Raw genomic sequence first — 17,954 nt, 5'->3', positions numbered from 1 at the left:
GTGAGAAAGATACAGATCCACAGGGGGATTTCAAAAAAAAAAATCAAAGGCCGTCAGAAATTATGTTAATTAGACAGCATCACCTGCACAGTCCCACATACTTCATAGTGGGAGTGTATATTTAGTTATGTCTTCTAAAAGCCAACACTGGAACCTAACTGCTGTACATCACTGAGAACCCATTGTCTGTCCAGAAAGGCACAACATTTTAAAGACCATGATTTCTTTCTTTTCGGTGAGCAGTAAATCCCTGAACGAGAGACGGCGGAGAGAGCAGGAGAACATTTACATCGAGGAGTTAGCTGAGTTGATTTCTGCCAGCATAACCAATATGGACAGCTGTAATGTCAAGCCTGACAAGTGTGCCATACTTCAAGAAACTGTGAAACAGATTAAATCAATCAAGAAACAACAAGGTGAGTGTACTGTGGCCTTTGTGTTACTTCAGCAGTTTTCTATGTTGTCTCGGTGGCTTACTTTACTAAAAGCCTCCATGGGAAAAGTCAGGAGCAGATATGACAATTACGGTAGCCATTGTATATTTGAACCCGATGAAATTGCCATGATTGGTAAGCACCCAGGACTCACTCCTACAAGTTGGCATATTGAATGTATGAATAATGGAGATGTGGAATTGTCATATGTGGCTCCCTTTTGCTGCAGGTAACATAATCACTACAGGACTGTTGGAATCAGTAAAGCATTTGCCATCTACCTCTGTGCCTGTATCTATGCCTGTAATTGCTGTACTGTACAAATGCCGTCTTTTTGTTGAATGATTTCCAAAATGTTCAAGATGTAAATTTTTTTTGGTAATTTGGCAAGCAGTGCTGTGTCTGTTGATGGTGAAAGAACAGACTTCACATTTTCATTTCCTGAAAATACTTGATGGTTGTCTTACCACAGGAGTTTTGGTGTTCAGGTTTAAAAGTACTTCACTTTCGATTTCCCAACTTTTAGACCTTTATTTTCAAGTGATATTCCAACCCAATAGCTGCAAATTTTAGCCTTCTGCCAAAGCTTGGTGAGAAATAGATTGAAGCTAACATGTGTATTCCATGAGGTTAGTTACCAGCGTATCAAGAAGATGTCAGATGTAAAATCACTGAATAATTTAGTGAAAAAGATTAGCCATTCCACTGTCCACAGTTTCCATATATAGTTACACCCGCAGTCTTGGAAGATCTGTGTAGGTAAATCCATGATATTAGCCAACTCTTTGTATCCCATTTGGACTTATCCCTGCTCATGATGTCATGGGTCACAGGGGTGTCAAGGTTCAAAGGTTAAAGGAAAATCTGTCATTGTAGTTAACCTGTTTCCACGACATTCCCTTTAACCATTTGAGTGCTGTAAACTTTCCTACCAAAATTTTTTTGCAAAATTTTGCCAATTTTTAATGAATTTTTGTAATTTTTTGGACAATTTGGGACCAAATGGACATTACTTTTCATTGGCTAGAGTTTTTGATCAAAATTTGGAAAAAATCTGAAGAAAAATTGTCTGGGTGACATTTTATAAAGGTGGCAAAAATTGACTTTGGCACTCAAAGAGTTAAACAAGTTCATAATCATTGATAACAATGGACCAATTCATGGTGGTGAAAGGGGTAACTTTCAGCTAATGCCCCTCGATCATGTAGTAATCAGCTCCATTTTGTACACAACAAGACAAGTGCAGCATCACAGCTCAACACTACCTTCACCCTTTCATCAACATGGTTTGTCTGAATCCTATTGTTTTCAATTGGTTGGCTTGCATTGTATTAAGTGATGTAGGGAAAAAGAGTTTAACATTTCCCCAGGTATTTATGCGAGTCCCTGTTTGCAATCTATCTGTTGAATCCAATGAGAATTATAATACGGTGGCTGAACACCAACTTTCCTGGTCCACAATGTTGACATCTCCTCTAAAAGTTAGAGGATTTAATTTCAGCAAAGTAGATATCATGGTTCTCTCCCAATCTGCTGCATGTATCCATGAGTGTAGTCCTCTTACAGAAAGGTCAATTATGTTTTTAGCCTGCACCCAAAACTCTCATCAAAATATAACTAATTCAAAAACAAGGGGCAAATTCATTTGTTTTAGTGTAAATTTGATATTTCAAAAATGCACAATGACAAATGCTGTACTGACTTGGAGCAATAACTTGATATCAGCGTTCTGACATCCATTCTGTATAACTCTATGCCATCATTGTTTGCCATAGCCTTTCTGCTGAATTTTGTCATTTGATGCTTATGTGTTGCTGATAAAGACAGATTTTAGATTCGATGGAAAGTAAAGATATACAATGTGTAAAGTATGGAAAATGAACATGAAGAACACCTATATTAAAGGGCTAGTAATGCTAACTTTTTATGATTTTCTCATTATTTTTATCTTGTATGTCAATTGCAGGCTCATATTCTACTCCAAATAGAATGTTGAAACGCCCACTGTTTAGCTTGTCAACATAGCATCTTTATGTGTAAAATCCACCATTATTGTTTGAATTCTAGTCTGGACCAGAATTCACTTGTCAACAATAACAAGGCAGTGTGCACATGTACAGGCTGAGTTGACAAGCTGGATACTGTGTATCTCAACATGCTTTTAGGAGCAGAACAAGAAACTGAAGTTGAAATTAAAAACAAAAATAGTGAAAAAATCATCAAAAGTTAGGCATTACTGGCCCTTTAAGTATAAAGTCAGGAAAAATTTATATCCCTCTAAATATTTTGGTCAAAAGACATCCCCACATTTTCAATATGGTAGCAAATAATTTGAGTTAAGGTTCCTTGCTCTGAAACAAGATGATCATGTTTTTCATCCTCTGACAGAGGCAGAGTCCAACGGAGCAGTACAACAGTGCCAAGTATCTTCAAGTAAACCAGCTCTGTTGGCAAGTGATGTACTGGGACCTTTGCTTCTTGAGGTGAGGCATCCTACCAAGTCATTGTCTTCTCTCACGTAATGGAAATCAATACTATATAGTGTGTGTCCTGTATTTGATTATGTACTTCCATGTTTATGTCAGCGCGTTTACCTATCCATCTCTTTTATATGGCATCTCAGTAAATAAGATAAATAAACTACAGCGCCTACAGAACACATCAGCTCGTCTCAACACCAGGACAAAGAAGTTAGACAGCATTACACCAGCTCTCTACAATCTTCACTGGCTACCCATTCCACAGAGAATTGAATTCAAACTACTTATCATGGTTTTTAAAGCACTACATAATCTGGCTCCAGCTTACATATCAACACTTTAGAACAGTATAAACCCACCCGTAACCTACGCTCGAAATCACACTTATTACTTCAAGAACACAGAGTTAAAACATCATACGGGAGACGTGCCTTCATGAATGCTGCGCTGAAGCTCTGGAATTCCCTACCACTTGATATTAAAGAGAGCCAGTCACTTCCCATCTTTCAAAAGAAACTGAAAACTCATCTCTTCAAAAAAGCGTACACAACAAGGCAACACTAACTTATTAATTTTTTCAGCTCTGTGAAGCGCCTCGGATCAGTTTTTCTCTGGATATACTGCTCTATGTAAATTCTACTTTCAATTTTAATTTTAAAGATATCTTTGTGAGAAATACCGTCACAATTTCCTTCATACTGTAATCTTGCTAAAATTATAATAGCTGTAAAAACGTCACCTTTGTTCCTGTAACATGTTAAACATAATAATACCTTCAGAAAGTAAGGGAACCAATCAGAATTTCTTGTTCTCTTAATGAGATATTTTTGTTTTTTTCTCCATTTTCTCCCCAGGCATTGGATGGATTTTTGTTTGTAGTGAATAGCCAAGGCCGGATTGAATTTGTCACCGAAAATGTGACAACTTACTTGAAGTTTGACAAGGTTAGTGTCAAGTGAAACTCTTCTGAGAAAAATATCATTTATAGTTTATCATGAAACATTATGGTCAATTGCTCAGATTTTTACTGGGCTATTCAGTGCCTTTTACAAGTTCAAACAAAACATTGATCAATTTACTTCTTTTAGGGTCGATAGATTAAGCAAAATTTGTTTCATATTTTCTTGTCCATCTTTTTCCTTACAGGATGAGTTAGTAGGAAGCAGTATTTACAATTTGATCCATGTTGGGGACCATGCCCAGCTTATTGAATGTCTTTTGCCACTAAGTAAGTATACCAAGCAAAGGAAATACAGTGGATTGGCTCATGTAGATGACTTTACTGTTGTAAATAAGCTTTCCTAAACAGGAACTTCCCCTATAAAAGCCGGATTATCATAAATCTATGCAAATGTCAAAAAGCAACGCTACTGATCGGATGTGTTGTGTTTGGTCCCAGAATCCCATAATTTTGACATGTTTTAGGCGTTCATTGTACTTGAATCTTGCATATGATGTCTGTGAATATATAGCGACAAAACTTGAATTGAAAATAAACTGAAAAAAATGTTCCGCTTTTTGTCGTAGAACGCATATGTTTCAAAACTTGTTCTCTGTACGACTATTTGACACCTCTTTGCATATGTCATGTAAGTGTCGATCATGATTATTCAAATTTCTCATACGATCAAAGCAATGCTATGGGAATTCAAAAACTCCCGCCCAGTGTATGCAAATGGCTGCGTCATCAGTAATTCCACTATTGTGCGCCCACGGTCCTGTAATTTCCCGTTTAAGAGTATTATGCACCTCGAAAGTGAAAGACTTAAACTTTTGCTCTAACTTTCCTCAAGGAATCTTTCAATCATTCTCTTTCAAAATCAAGAATAAAATAGGGGGTCACCGTGCAAATTTTGGTACTAGAGAAACAAATTACCCAAGATTTACCGATATTAGAAATTCAAAATGGCCGCCATCCTTGTATTAACTCTATGGCGAAAAATAAAAATTTTCAAATTTCGAAAAACTAAGCCGGTGAAAAGTTTTCTTTCACCAAGAGCTTTAAAATGAGCCCCCACATGTGGTATATCAGAATAGAACTGTAAAAGTTTGAGAGTCCGAATGTCTGTCCCGAGGTGCGTTCTACCTTAGGGGCATTCAGTGTCTCCTAGCTCACCCTTACCATAATGTGACTCCCTTGGTTCGTGGTAATGAACACGGAGTGGAATAGGCATGGTTAAAGGAATGTAATGGATGTGACATGGTGATACAATGGCCAAACAGTGAAGCAGTGCAAAAATAGCCTCCCAGAGAAGTAGTATGGTCACAAATAAACTTTGGGCCTATCAGAAAATTTGAGGGGAAATACACCCAAAATTATGTGAATTAAGGATGAGAGATTTCAGGACGTTCTGAAATTATTTTCGCGGTGTTATTACACTTCTCGTGTCTATTTATAGACAGAGAAGGTATTAGAGTTGAAAACAATATGCTGCTGTCAAGAACTTCCGTCTGTCAAGACTTCCGTCTGTCAAGATCCGTTGACGTCATGCCATTGTGATGGGTCATATCATAAACTGGTGGGGGTGTTCATGGCTCAGGTTGAGGTGTGGGAGAACGATTTTGAGCTATGACAAAAATCAAAAGGGACTTAGCGGCATAGCCACAGTGTTAAGCCTTTCTCCAAGGTTTCTTAGTTGACTACAATCTATTACAGACTACTGAGCTGACGTTAGGGGTACTCACTTTGTGTTTGCTCACTCTGTGAGCGCTAGTGTTTGGTACTGAGTTGCGTGGATATCCCCTCATGGCCTCACGTGATCTGGGCCTGTTGCATAATCTGCAGAGATGATCATATGCCTCCGGCCGAGTCTGAAAACTGTCATTGTGTAAGCCTGTCGGCATTTTCCTTGCATTTTTTCTCATTTAATTTTGCGAAATATAGGCGAGTACCTCAATATTTCAAGATAACCCTTTCTTCCCAATCGTTTCCTGGAGTTTCAGAGTCATATGAACGAAAATGAGTGAAAGTTTTAGACAGGAAAATCGGACGTCGGCCATGTTCAATGTTTACAGTACAATCAGAAGTTTACGTGGAGGAATTAACCAACAAACACAGGAGTGTTCATGATGCCCGCCCTCTAGAGGCAGACCCTCCTATATGAAGTACCACATTTGATGCTTGTGGAAAGCTTGACCACACAATGGAGCATTTAAACTTTAGAAAATGACAAACTGAATAAGAAGGTATTCAGAAAATGTCAAATACTGAGGAAAAATGCGCAAATATTCAAAATAAACAGGTTAACTGATTGGTCAGCTATAAAAAACAATGAAAATGTTTATGATCAAAAGTTTTTGAGATGCGCACATTTTAACAAATACAGAAATTATTAACATTATAAATATAAGACCAAACTATTTTTTCAGGGATGGGACAGGTTGGAAATGAGGGGTGAGAGACAAAGGCACTCCCTATTGCTGCATGTGGATGCAGCCACACCATTTCATTTACAGCATACTTATTCACTGTGTTGTGTTCAAGTTCCATATTGTACTGACTGTCATACAAGGATAACATATTAAAGCAAATCAAATCAAATTAGAAAAGGATCAATGCTGTTGTGTGGATTTTGCTGAACATGGCTGATATTTCGCCCTGTATATTTGGTATCCAGCAAAGGCATATTTTGATGTAAAGTCAAAATTAACACTACATTGCTGACAATATATTTTACCGTTTCTGCATGAACTTTTTAGTCCCCACGGACACCGTCCGGGGGGACTTATAGGTTTGGTCATGTCCGTGCGTGCGTCCGTGCGTCCGTGCGTCCGTCCGTTCACGCAGATATCTCAGAGATGCCTGGAGCGATTTCATTCAAACTTGGTACAAGGATTACTTCATATGTCATACAGATGCACGTCAATTTGTTTTGTGATACGATCCAATATGGCCGCCAGGCGGCCATTTTATTACGATTTTTTCATGTACAGAGCCATAACTCAGGCATGTTCCAACCGATTTTATTCAAAGTTGGTACAAGGACATTGACCAATGTCATAGATATGCACGTCAATTTGTTTTGTGATACAATCCAATATGGCCGCCAGGCGGCCATTTTATTACGATTTTTTCATGTACAGAGCCATAACTCAGGCATGTTCCAACCGATTTTATTCAAAGTTGGTACAAGGACATCGACCAATGTCATAGCTGTGCACGTCAATTTGTTTTGTGATACGATCCAATATGGCCGCCAGGCGGCTATTTTGTTACGATTTTTTCATGTACAGAGCCATTACTCAGGCATGTTTCGACCGATTTTATTCAGAGTTGGTTCAAGGACATTGACCAATGTCATAGATATGCACGTCAATTTGTTTTGTGATACAATCCAATATGGCCGCCAGGCGGCCATTTTGTTACGATTTTTTCATGTAAAGAGCCATTACTCAGGCACGTTTCAACCGATTTTATTCAAAGTTGGTACAAGCTTATTGACAAATGTCATAGCTGTGCACGGCAATTTGTTTTGTGATACGATCCAATATGGCCGCTGTGCGGCCATTTTATTACGATTTTTCATGTACAGAGCCATAACTCAGGCATATCTCAACCGATTTTATTCAAAGTTGGTACAAGGACATTGACCTATGTCATAGCTATGCACATCAATTTGTTTTGTGATGCGATCCAATATGGCCACTGTGCGACCATTTTGTTACGATTTTTTCATGTCCTGAACCATAACTCAGACATGTATCAAGCGAATTCATTCAAAAGTATTTGTATCACAGACCTAATGAAGAGGACTCTATCCTCTTGAGGACCTGTAATCAAAATACCCATTAACAAGTGGGGACTGTGTCATCAACGATGACTTGTTCTTTTTTAAATTATAGTATATTAGTACTTCAAACAGATTAACAGTGATCGTGATGTCAACCCATAATTTTACATCACAAAGACTATAATTCTGCCAATTTTATTTTGTTTTTCAGTCATTTTATAAATTTTGCACTGCACAAGATGATTGAACAAATTGCAATGTTTGAATTTGTAAACTCAAAGAATAAAAATCCTTTGGTCACAAATTAAATTATTTTTTGAAAAGAAATTTACTCTTAAACACTTTTAGCATATATTCTTTACACGGTCATGTATTTCAAGGAAAATATGCCTATTAAAAACAGTAATTTCTTCACTTTCAATTTTTTTTCAATACTATGACAATTATCAGCATGAGGTTATACAAACACAAGACCAGATAGGCGTTTTTCATAATTTCCACAGGACTCTTTGGAAAATCCACTAAAAACAGTTAAAAGTGACTGGAAATGATCACTTGGTATACATTTAATTTACAGATGCCAGGTTGTGTATTTCACATGCACTCAGGTCAGTAAGGAAGTGCGTCATTACTATTTTGGACTGTGAATTCTTATTTCGAATTATTTAACTTTTTCCACATTGAACTATCTTTAGGCAGTTTATACAGTAGCTTAGAATTTTTTTGATTGATGTATTTAATCATCTTTTGGGTTCTTTGGGTCCATATCCCACCTCATGCCCCTACATCATCAACTATTTACCAACAACTCCATGCCAACAACCAATTACCTGACCTGGCCACACATTAGAGAAGGTACAGCGTCATTGACGGTATTTTCTTTTGATTGACAGAGGTAGATTGTTCCAGAATTTGATCAGTATCAACTGATAAGCATTTGGCCGTGTGAAAATCTAGGTTTAATCTTGAGATGAGTCTAGTAATTGTGGAAATTCCATGTCCATGGTACCTATTTCTGTGCAAGGCAGTGCCACTTACTGAATGCTTGCTTGATGTAAGCAGAGTAGTAGTATGTTTAACTCTCTCACCACCGTGGTTTGGCCCGATCCTATTGTTATCAATGGGGGTAGTGGACCTGTTTACAGGGAATTGGGGGTGAACAGGTTAAAACTCTAAAGGATTTCAAACCGATATCAGCCACAGCTGTTGAAGCTGATCCCATGGTACTTGTTTTACCATCTCGCCTTAGGGGGAGCTTGTGTTCCACATCACTTCAAATGAGAGAAAATCATACCTTTTAGGCAAAGGGGTACAAGCTTTGTAAGATAAGAAATTTCTGTCTGCATGTAGTCATATATTTTCAAACGAATTGGCTGTGACACGATTTGCAAACCTTCCTCTGTATCAAACACGTGTGTGTCTCTCTCTCTCTCTCTCTCTCTCTCTCTCTCTCTCTCTCTCTCTCTCTCTCTCTCTCTCTCTCTCTCTCTCTCTCTCCCTCCCTCCCCCCAATACAAACAGGAGTACTGAAATGTTTGTCAGATCTTAGCCTCACTTTTTTTAGAAAGTGGTAACATGTTGCCAATTTTAACTTGTCTTATAACCAAAACAGGTCTAAAAATTGCAATGCCAGTGTCTGTTGTATTCATAGGAAACTGAAACTACAGCTATAATTGTTGCACAGAGATAATTAGGCTGTCAGATTTTTTTTAACCTGACTTGTACCTGTTGCTAGTTTCCTTTTAAAGGTACTCTGGACATCAATCATAGGTCCTAGCAAACTGATAAACAACCTCACAACTGTCTGTTGTGTAAAGTTTGAATCAACTATTAGATTCCTTGTGTAAATGGCATTTCACAATATAGGGATGTTTTTAGAGTTTATTATTATCTGGTCACAGAAGGAAACACCTTTTGGCAGAGAAAAAATGGAAAAATATGATAACCTAAGGAAAACAGCAGTAATCATTATATCAGCTGCTGACAAGCTTATTTAGAGGTTATAAACGGTGTGCTCGGGTATTTGGTTGCAGATATAAGACGGATGGGATAAAAATTAGCATATTTGGCGGGAAATAATCACTGAGCGCAGCGAGGTGATTTTTTCACCCAAATATGCTAATTTTCACCCCAGAGGTCTTATATCCTCAACCAAATACCCGAGCACACCGTTTATAACCTCATTATAATATGCTAAAGTTAAAAACAAGTGGACAATGTTGTTTTTTGGGGCCGAAGCTGGAACTAGAGTTCAGGAGCACCCAGCCTCACACAAACTCTAAAAAGAACGTTTCAGAACGCACGTGCGTGTAAAGTTGATTCCATAAATTACGGTAATGCAACGCGTCAATATCGCGATTAGACATCGAACTTGAAGAATTTTACTTGAAAAAACGCTCAAAAAACTTTTAAAAATTATGTTGTTGTTACGTAGCCTTCACTGCTTACACAAGCTCTTCATTTGTTGGTTCGTCAAGCTGCACCAGACTAAAATTTAACAATCAAAATCAATCTCTTGTTCGACATTATGGCACGTTGCGCTCTCAAGCTGGCGTTCTAAATTTGGATGAGCTCAAAAACGTTACGTAGCGTGCAGGTCTTCTTGTTGAGGATATAAACCCTGGCTCCAGCCAATCAGATTGTCGGATTCCAGCTAACCATATTACAGTTCTGAAGAAATACACAAGTATGCCATGGGCCGCCTAACTGGAAACCATGGAAGAACACAGTGTCTTTTTATAGGTTATGACCTATGTCACAAAGGCTGTCCAAATCAACTCAACAGATTGTGAATCCAGGGAATATTAGTACATTTAATTTTTACTCTGCTTCAAATACTGGTTATTCTTAAATTAGCATTGCCAATGTTCATGTATGCAGCAGTGCTGCTTGTGAAGGGGTAAAGATCATTACTGGGATATGGAAAGTTACAATGTGACATTGATTTTACACTGGCTATGGTGATTTTAACATATTATAATTTGATAATATGTACAAAGTCAAAGGAGGGAATTTAAGTTATTACCGGATTTTTCTGAGAGTACGCCCAGGGCGTTAAACAGAAAATGGCTACATTGTCTGCTTCACACCTGTAGCTAAATAACGGCCCAGGGCCGTAATTCGGTAAAAATTTACCGCCAATTATTATCTAAAAAATCAAGGAGTTCGTTCGGGGTAGTTCGGGTGTTTCGGCCGTCCCTCGGCAGTTGACAGATCTTCAAACATGGCGTCACATGTCCAAGCGTCGCGTCGCGTCGGAAGTTCGAGTCGTTCCACAGATTTTGATGTACACGATGTTAAAGAGGTCGAGGAACAGATAAATGAGGAAGGGAGCTTTTGTATCTGCAAAGGCGCGGAGACTGAGTTGATGATAGCTTGCGATTACAAAAAAAAATGCCATACATCGTAGAGCAGCATTGTTAACACGCCAACTTTTTCCAAATCCAGTTCTTGGTTCTTGCCGTGTTTATCATGTTGTACTGGCATTAATGATATTTAAGGTTATAAAGGTTAAATAAGAAAGCATAGCTTTTAACTGCTACGTCCATGACTTTAATGAATGGTCGCGATATAAAAACAACACGTACGATGCATTGAAACAAAGCGTCGCAGCGTCGCCTATGGCGTCGCTGCATGGCGTCGCGTCGCGTCATTAAACACCCCGGGAAACGCTACAAGTTAACCCACTGCCGTGAGCTCACGGCAGTGCTGCAGTCCGCTGCACCATACTCAGTACATGATTGAAAAGTTCGTGATCAGAACTTTCATTCTAACAAGGAAAGGTTCCTGCGATCGAATGTAAAGTATATAAAAAACGACGTTAAAATTACCAAGATTTTGAGAATGAAAAACTTAAATTCCTTGTAACTTCACTTTTCGTGGACGGAACGTGTCGGTTCTCACACTATCATGACGCACTTGACCCAAGCTACGCAAATAGTCTTTGCGCATGCGTTATGACACTGTGGAGAAACTGAGTCGCATGAGCAAACCCAGGTTAATTTCACTCGGTTCGGTTGCGAAGGTACCGTCGGCAACGCAGATGGCGGGAAAGGGGTGTTAAACAATGGTGCACAATAGTAATAAACGTAATTATCTCAGTTGTGACTCCTTCTCTACTACCTCCATGGTTTGTCGAACGCATTCAAATTTAAGCGAAGAAATCATCGATCAGATTTTGACGTGTGCACGTGTTCTGAGGTTGACCTAGTTTGTAAGTGTGACAAGTTAATCAAAGTAGTCGAACGTGTGAAAATAGATACAGTGTTTCACATTCGTTGCACGCAAAGAGGTCAATAATCGTAAACAATTGTGGATCATACCATTTCTACTAGGGATTACTACTGTTACGTTTGTGAATGCAACAAATTTACGCGAAAAAAATCATCAGATTTTTGTATCAAAGCGAAAAAAACCTGAAAAGTAATGATGTACATTAAATAAATAATGAAACAGAGTTATTTTTTATGATAGTCATTTTATTTATTTCATGATCCCCATCGTGCAGAATGGAAAATTCCTGGCTCCTGCTTCATCTGTCAATCATTGTCGGCATTGTGTGGCAAACTCTAACGTTGACTTTGCGTTCTTCTGGATCATTCCACCTGCATTTTAGTAGCGTAAATAGGGGGATACGGACATATATCGCCGAAGTAATTATCTTAGAAGTGTAACTTATTTTATTTTGTACGCTATATAAAACTTTTTGACCTTTGCGTAGGTAATTTTTTTCAAGGGGAGTCAAGTTGAAATGCCGTAGACAAAGGTTGAGATGAAATTTAAAATTCTTAATAACGGCCCACCCCCCAAATAACCGCCCATGGGCGGTTTTTCGAGTGGGCGTACTCTCAGAAAATCCGGTATGTGTATATCGCAGATGGTATTTTATTGCATAAATGATTCTAAAAACATTTGATAAGTACTGGTTGAGTTGTGATTTTTGTCATTTGAGTGTAACACTTGTAATTTTTCCCATCAAAATTTCGGTGTAGCATTTTACAGATTTTTATGAATTTTTCTGTAATTTTTTGATAATTTTGAACCAAATTGACATAACCTTTCAATGGCTACAATTTTTGACCAAAATTTTGAAGAAAATGTAAAAAAAATTGTGTAGATCTGAAAAAAGATGCAGGCGGTGTTATATTCTATAATGGCAACAAAGTTGAAGGATTAAGCCCTTTCTTCATCACCTTGCATTTACATTACAGCCAATGGTTTTGCGTGGCGGACTGACAGCACCAACAAGGTGGCAAAGAGTAGGACATTCAACTGCCGGATGTACGTCCAGCTGGCAGAAGACAACGAGGACAAGGAGCTAGAGGAACACTCACTGGAACACATGCAGTGTTCGGCTGTCCTGCAGCCATACCCAGACAACAAGTTACCAAAGACAGATGGATCACCAAGTGGTAAGTTCTTCCTTGATTCATTAGCCTAGTGTCTTGAGGGTCTTTTTGTGATCCTGCAAACTCGAGGCGGCAACATAATGACCAACTAGATTCGTGACTGATTAATAGAAGTAAGAGGGACAAACACTTTCTTTTTCACATTAAAATGATACTGTAGTAGATGCACAAGTTTGAAAACTTGGAGCACACTGAAAATTTTTTTTTTTTTTAAATACCTTCAATTCTTCCTAAAATCAAAGCATAAATAAAGCAATGGAAGAACGTCTTGAATCTCTGCTAGAAATGTTCGCTTATTAAAAGGTCCATACACTCCAGCAAAGTCCTTGCAGATGGAATTGAATCCTTGAAAGTCCTTGAAAATTGATAGGCCATCTGGGGATTTTCACAAATTATGAAATGATCAGTCATTATATCGTAGAAAATGATATGTATGACAATATTTAAAGAAATGGTTTATTTTTAAAATGATACATGGAAAATGGCATTTCGGATCTCAGGAGATCTTTGATAATTGCTGAAGTAGTCCTTAAATTATAAGTGACTTTGATTGAATGGACCATGTTATTAGCTAACTGCTTCTCTCACAAACTGTAAACGCCAATGCAACTTCAGTGTCTTGCAAAGTCATTGTGTTTATGGTTTATTTTGGAAATGTATTTCATGTGTGGAGAAATGCCAAAATCATCAACTTTTTGTTACTTTACAGGGAAAGATGCTGCTAAATTTGAATCGTAAAACCTAGTGTTTTATTATAGAAATAGACGTTGTTTGTTATTATTGTCTTTTTCTTCATGTTCGGAAATTGACCACAAACCAGAGGGACACAAGTAATTTTTACAGACAAGATTCTCTAGTTACGATGCAACGGCTTTAGCTGCAGTCATTATTCATTTCTCATGTCTTTTTTTCCAAGAAGAATCAAAATTAAATCGTTGAAAAAACATATTTTTGTATTACAAAGCGAAATCATCAAGTATATTTCAAAATTTGAATTTCACAATGTTAGTCATTCTCTCTGTGAGATCAAGAGGAAATCATAAAATTTTCAAGGGTCATATAAGCAATATGAATGCTGTCCTACAGTTCCATTGTGCTGGTTGCTACCTCCCTTCAGGATGGTAATAGTCAGTTTCCTGATTCCCACTCCTTTCCGTACTCGCTACCGCCCCCTCCCACCCCATTTGACCCTGCCACAACTTCACCATAGAAAACAAATGAGCTTCGAGAAAATTTGATTCCCAGAGTGGGTTGAGAGATATATGAAAACTTGATTGTGTACCCTAGTGTACTGTCTTGTCCTAGTTTGCATTGAACTCCTGCTTCTACAAAAAATCGAAGTCCAGTATCTTCCGGTGTTCCTGGCATTCAATTCTACTCTCAGAGTGTTCACTTGAGGCATATTTTCCATTTATCTTTTGCCTTCGCAATGAAGTTGCTACCTACACACCTCTGTACATTACACCTTTTGTTGCTTGCCCCACTCCTTCAGGACCTGCGTACTTGGTATGCGTGGCCAGAAGAATGCCCCAGGAGGGCAAATCTGCCGTGCAACAGTTTGTCACCAAACAAGACCTGAATGGTCAGATCATCTCAGCGAACACTTCGTCTCTGACCATGCCTTTTCACACCCAGTCTGAGCTGATGGGTCATCTCCTGCAGGAGTATTGCCACCAGTCAGACGTCCAGAAACTCATTAAACATCATCAGGAAGGTGAGCTATCCACTGACATATTTGTCCCAACACAGGAACCACACACTCGTCAGTATAGTTTTTATAACCAGATATTACATTCTTTGGTCCCTTGTGACCTAAATCTATTCATCCATTTTCTACGAAGTAATTCAATGAAATGCATACAACAACAACAATCACATATTTTACTCATCCCAGCTTATCTATTCATGAATGGATGATATTTATGTTTCTGCTTTAGTTCAGTTTTGCACAAATTAATTGTTTTTTCATCCTGATAATAAAAAATTTCATTGAGTTACTTCAACCAAATGAGATAGTATGACAATGTTTTCATGTCACTGATAGATTTTGTTCTATACATTATGTAGATCTGCAGAGGTCTTATTGTGTATTACTAACAGCTCAAAGGAAAACAATATTGAATAAAAACTTTCAGAAAAAATATTGCTTCCAGCACAAAAAATTGAGTGAAAACATTACTCAAACATGAAATTCCATCCATCTAGAAACTAATAAAACCCTTCTTTAACCCTTTCACCCCCAGTTGCCTGTATACAGGCCCAACTTTACCATAGAAAACAATGGATTTGGGACAAACCATGGTGGTGAAAGGGTTAAAGGAGTAATGTAGCTTTTGATGATTTTTTTCGCCGATTTTGTTTTTGTATATCAACTGCAAGTTGTTGTTCTACTCCGTAAAAAAAAAGCACTATTTAGCTTTCCAACACAGTGTCTACATGTGTAGAATACACTGCTACTGTGTACATTTAAATTCTAGTACATAACAGAATTCACTTGTCAACAATAACAATGCAGTCTACACATGGACAGGCTGAGTTGACAAGGTGAATACTATGCTGTTGGGAGTAGAACAAGAAACTGTAGTTGCCATTGAAGAATTGTGAAAAATCATCCAAAGTTTCAGCTGATGGAAGTTTAATACAAAATAACAAATTAATAAATCTACATCAATATGGATGAGCAAAACCTACGGCAGTCAAAAGTACTGTGATGTCAATATGTAACATGCTTTGTGGTAGGAAAGTAGGCAGTTATGAACCTGTGAAGAATTTAGCAGGATACGTTGTATTGTATAATGCTAGTTCTCTCTCCATCTAATATCAGTTCTCAGTTCTGGCACCAGTGTCAGCGAGATGTATAAATTCCGCCTACCAAACCAGGAATGGGTGTTGATACAGACAAGCAGCAAGTTCTTTGACCTCTCTCACACTGATAAGCCAAAATATATCATGTCAACTCATAGAATCTACAGGTAGGTGGTAAGATGACTTTTCCCATGTCAAAATTGCATCTTCCACGGGTGGGGTTATACCTATAGGAAGACCTGTCCTTTGTCATCCATACAGCACCAACAGGGAACTAGTGTGGATATGTTTCATTGCTAATGGTAGATATAGCATAGCTTTTCTGGATGCTAAATCAGTCCATAAGAGTAGGTTAATGATAAGATATTTTTGGATGCCGAATCACAGCATCTATGATCTAATAGTAGATCAAACGATAGCTTGTCCTATGGCAAATTAACAGCATCTACAGGAAGGCTGAAAGATACCTTTTTCTACGTCGAATCACTGCGTACATGCAAACTGGCTGTAGGACAGATTTTCAAATGTCGATACAAGGCACCTTAAGTTAGACCACAAAATCTATTTTTGCCACATCAAGTAACAGGTTGATGACAGATGCCGTTCCTGTTTCTGATCAAGATGTGGTCCTCATATATGGCATGACAATTTCAAATCAGTTTTCTACACATGGGGTTATTAGATGGATGTTCCCTTAGTTCATCAACCCATACCATCTCAATGTCAACCTACAATATTCTTCTTGTAGTATTTTAGTAAAGCCAGTTCAGTTGTACTGCGCATTTTCCAAAGTTGATCGGTTTTGTTTACGGCAAGTTGAACCTTACAGCATCTATATGTAAATGTGTGTTCAAGATTTTCAATCTTGATTGATAGTGAGAAGGATGGAAAGTTTCTCAGAGAAAACTACATTAAACCTTTGAACTTTGACCCTTGATGACCTATGACATACAGAGATTAACCCCTGAAAACATGTCAGTGGTTAAAAGATGTTCTATTTCAGTGATGCTAGTATTTGACTGCTTTATTAAGATACACAGTTTAGGGTTCCTCATATGATGTGGAGTTTTGTTTCATTGGCAGAGAAAGACCGAGTAATATTCCACAAGAAGCCAGCACCAGTGCCTCATCATCTGCATCTCTCTCAGGACCGTCTTGTAGTAATGTAAGCTTGCCTATTCCGTCAAAAGTGAAACAATCAGGGACAATACCATCCCTCAGCACCCTGCTGAGAAGCAACGCATCATCACTGAAAACAGGAAGTGAAAATCCCAGTATTTCGCCCATTGAGATGCTGCAGAACTCTTCGCTGTCCTCACTCCTGAAGTCCACAACTCTCGGCTCATACACAAGCCTGTTGCAGAGCAAACTCCCAACAGCGCTGACTACGGCGTGCACCACAGAGAGCGATGTCAAGATGACAAACCCAGTCAGAATTCCACAACCCACAGAGAACTCTTTTGCAGATGGGGCAGCAGGGGGCTTGAAGTCCCCGTTTCAGAGCAAGGTTTCCAGCTCAGAGGTCCCCTTTTCAACAGCGAAGTTTCCGTTTTCCGGGAATTCTGAGTTCTCCCACATGTCGGATTCAGCTCAGAGGGTGCAAAATGATAGCCCAGAGAGTGGCAGAGGAGGCACAAAGAGGAAAGCAGAGGACAGTGTTGATGACGGTTTCTCAAAAAAGAACACCCTGCTTCAAAAGCTGTTAATGGAAGATGGGTCAGGTAAGAGAATCATCAGACAACTCAGTACAATAGTTGGCCTACAATAGGACAAAGCAACATAATAGAGAAAGCAGTATTTATGTAAACATAATACCCATGGTGTGCTATACTTACATGCCATCAAAATAGGGCATTGGTGATGTCGCAAGTTGCAAAGAAATGGATGGATTGCCATCTGGTCGAAGTTAAAAAATGGAATATTTCTTGCTCAGAAGTTGACGAGCAAATTCAGTTGATTAGTAGTTAGTTTTTTGCTTGGTTAGTTGCAAAGAAATCTATTTCCATGTAGTTGAAGTTGAAAACTGTAAACCTTATTGCTTGTAACTTGATGAGTACAGTCAGTTCATTATTAGATAGGTGTTTGCTCAGCCAACTG

The 17,954-nt window shown here is 38.4% G+C and overlaps 1 protein-coding gene across 5 annotated transcripts in view; it reads left to right on the top strand.

Moving 5' to 3' along the window:
• LOC139115637 (nuclear receptor coactivator 2-like) overlaps positions 1-17,954 on the top strand; it is an 89,680-nt gene that overhangs the window by 58,759 nt on the left and 12,967 nt on the right. For all 5 annotated transcript variants that reach the window (XM_070677912.1, XM_070677913.1, XM_070677914.1 and 2 more), the window contains 8 exons: positions 244-416; positions 2,823-2,917; positions 3,769-3,858; positions 4,061-4,142; positions 12,855-13,055; positions 14,545-14,766; positions 15,877-16,024; positions 16,941-17,578. In XM_070677912.1, coding sequence (XP_070534013.1) covers positions 244-416; positions 2,823-2,917; positions 3,769-3,858; positions 4,061-4,142; positions 12,855-13,055; positions 14,545-14,766; positions 15,877-16,024; positions 16,941-17,578 — 1,649 coding nt within the window. The remainder of the gene's footprint in view (positions 1-243; positions 417-2,822; positions 2,918-3,768; positions 3,859-4,060; positions 4,143-12,854; positions 13,056-14,544; positions 14,767-15,876; positions 16,025-16,940; positions 17,579-17,954) is intronic.

This window comes from Ptychodera flava, chromosome 17, assembly GCF_041260155.1.
Source record: "Ptychodera flava strain L36383 chromosome 17, AS_Pfla_20210202, whole genome shotgun sequence".
Taxonomy (NCBI): Eukaryota; Metazoa; Hemichordata; class Enteropneusta; family Ptychoderidae; genus Ptychodera; species Ptychodera flava.
Note: the sequence above shows the minus strand (reverse complement) of the source record. Positions and strands in the feature narration are given on the sequence as shown.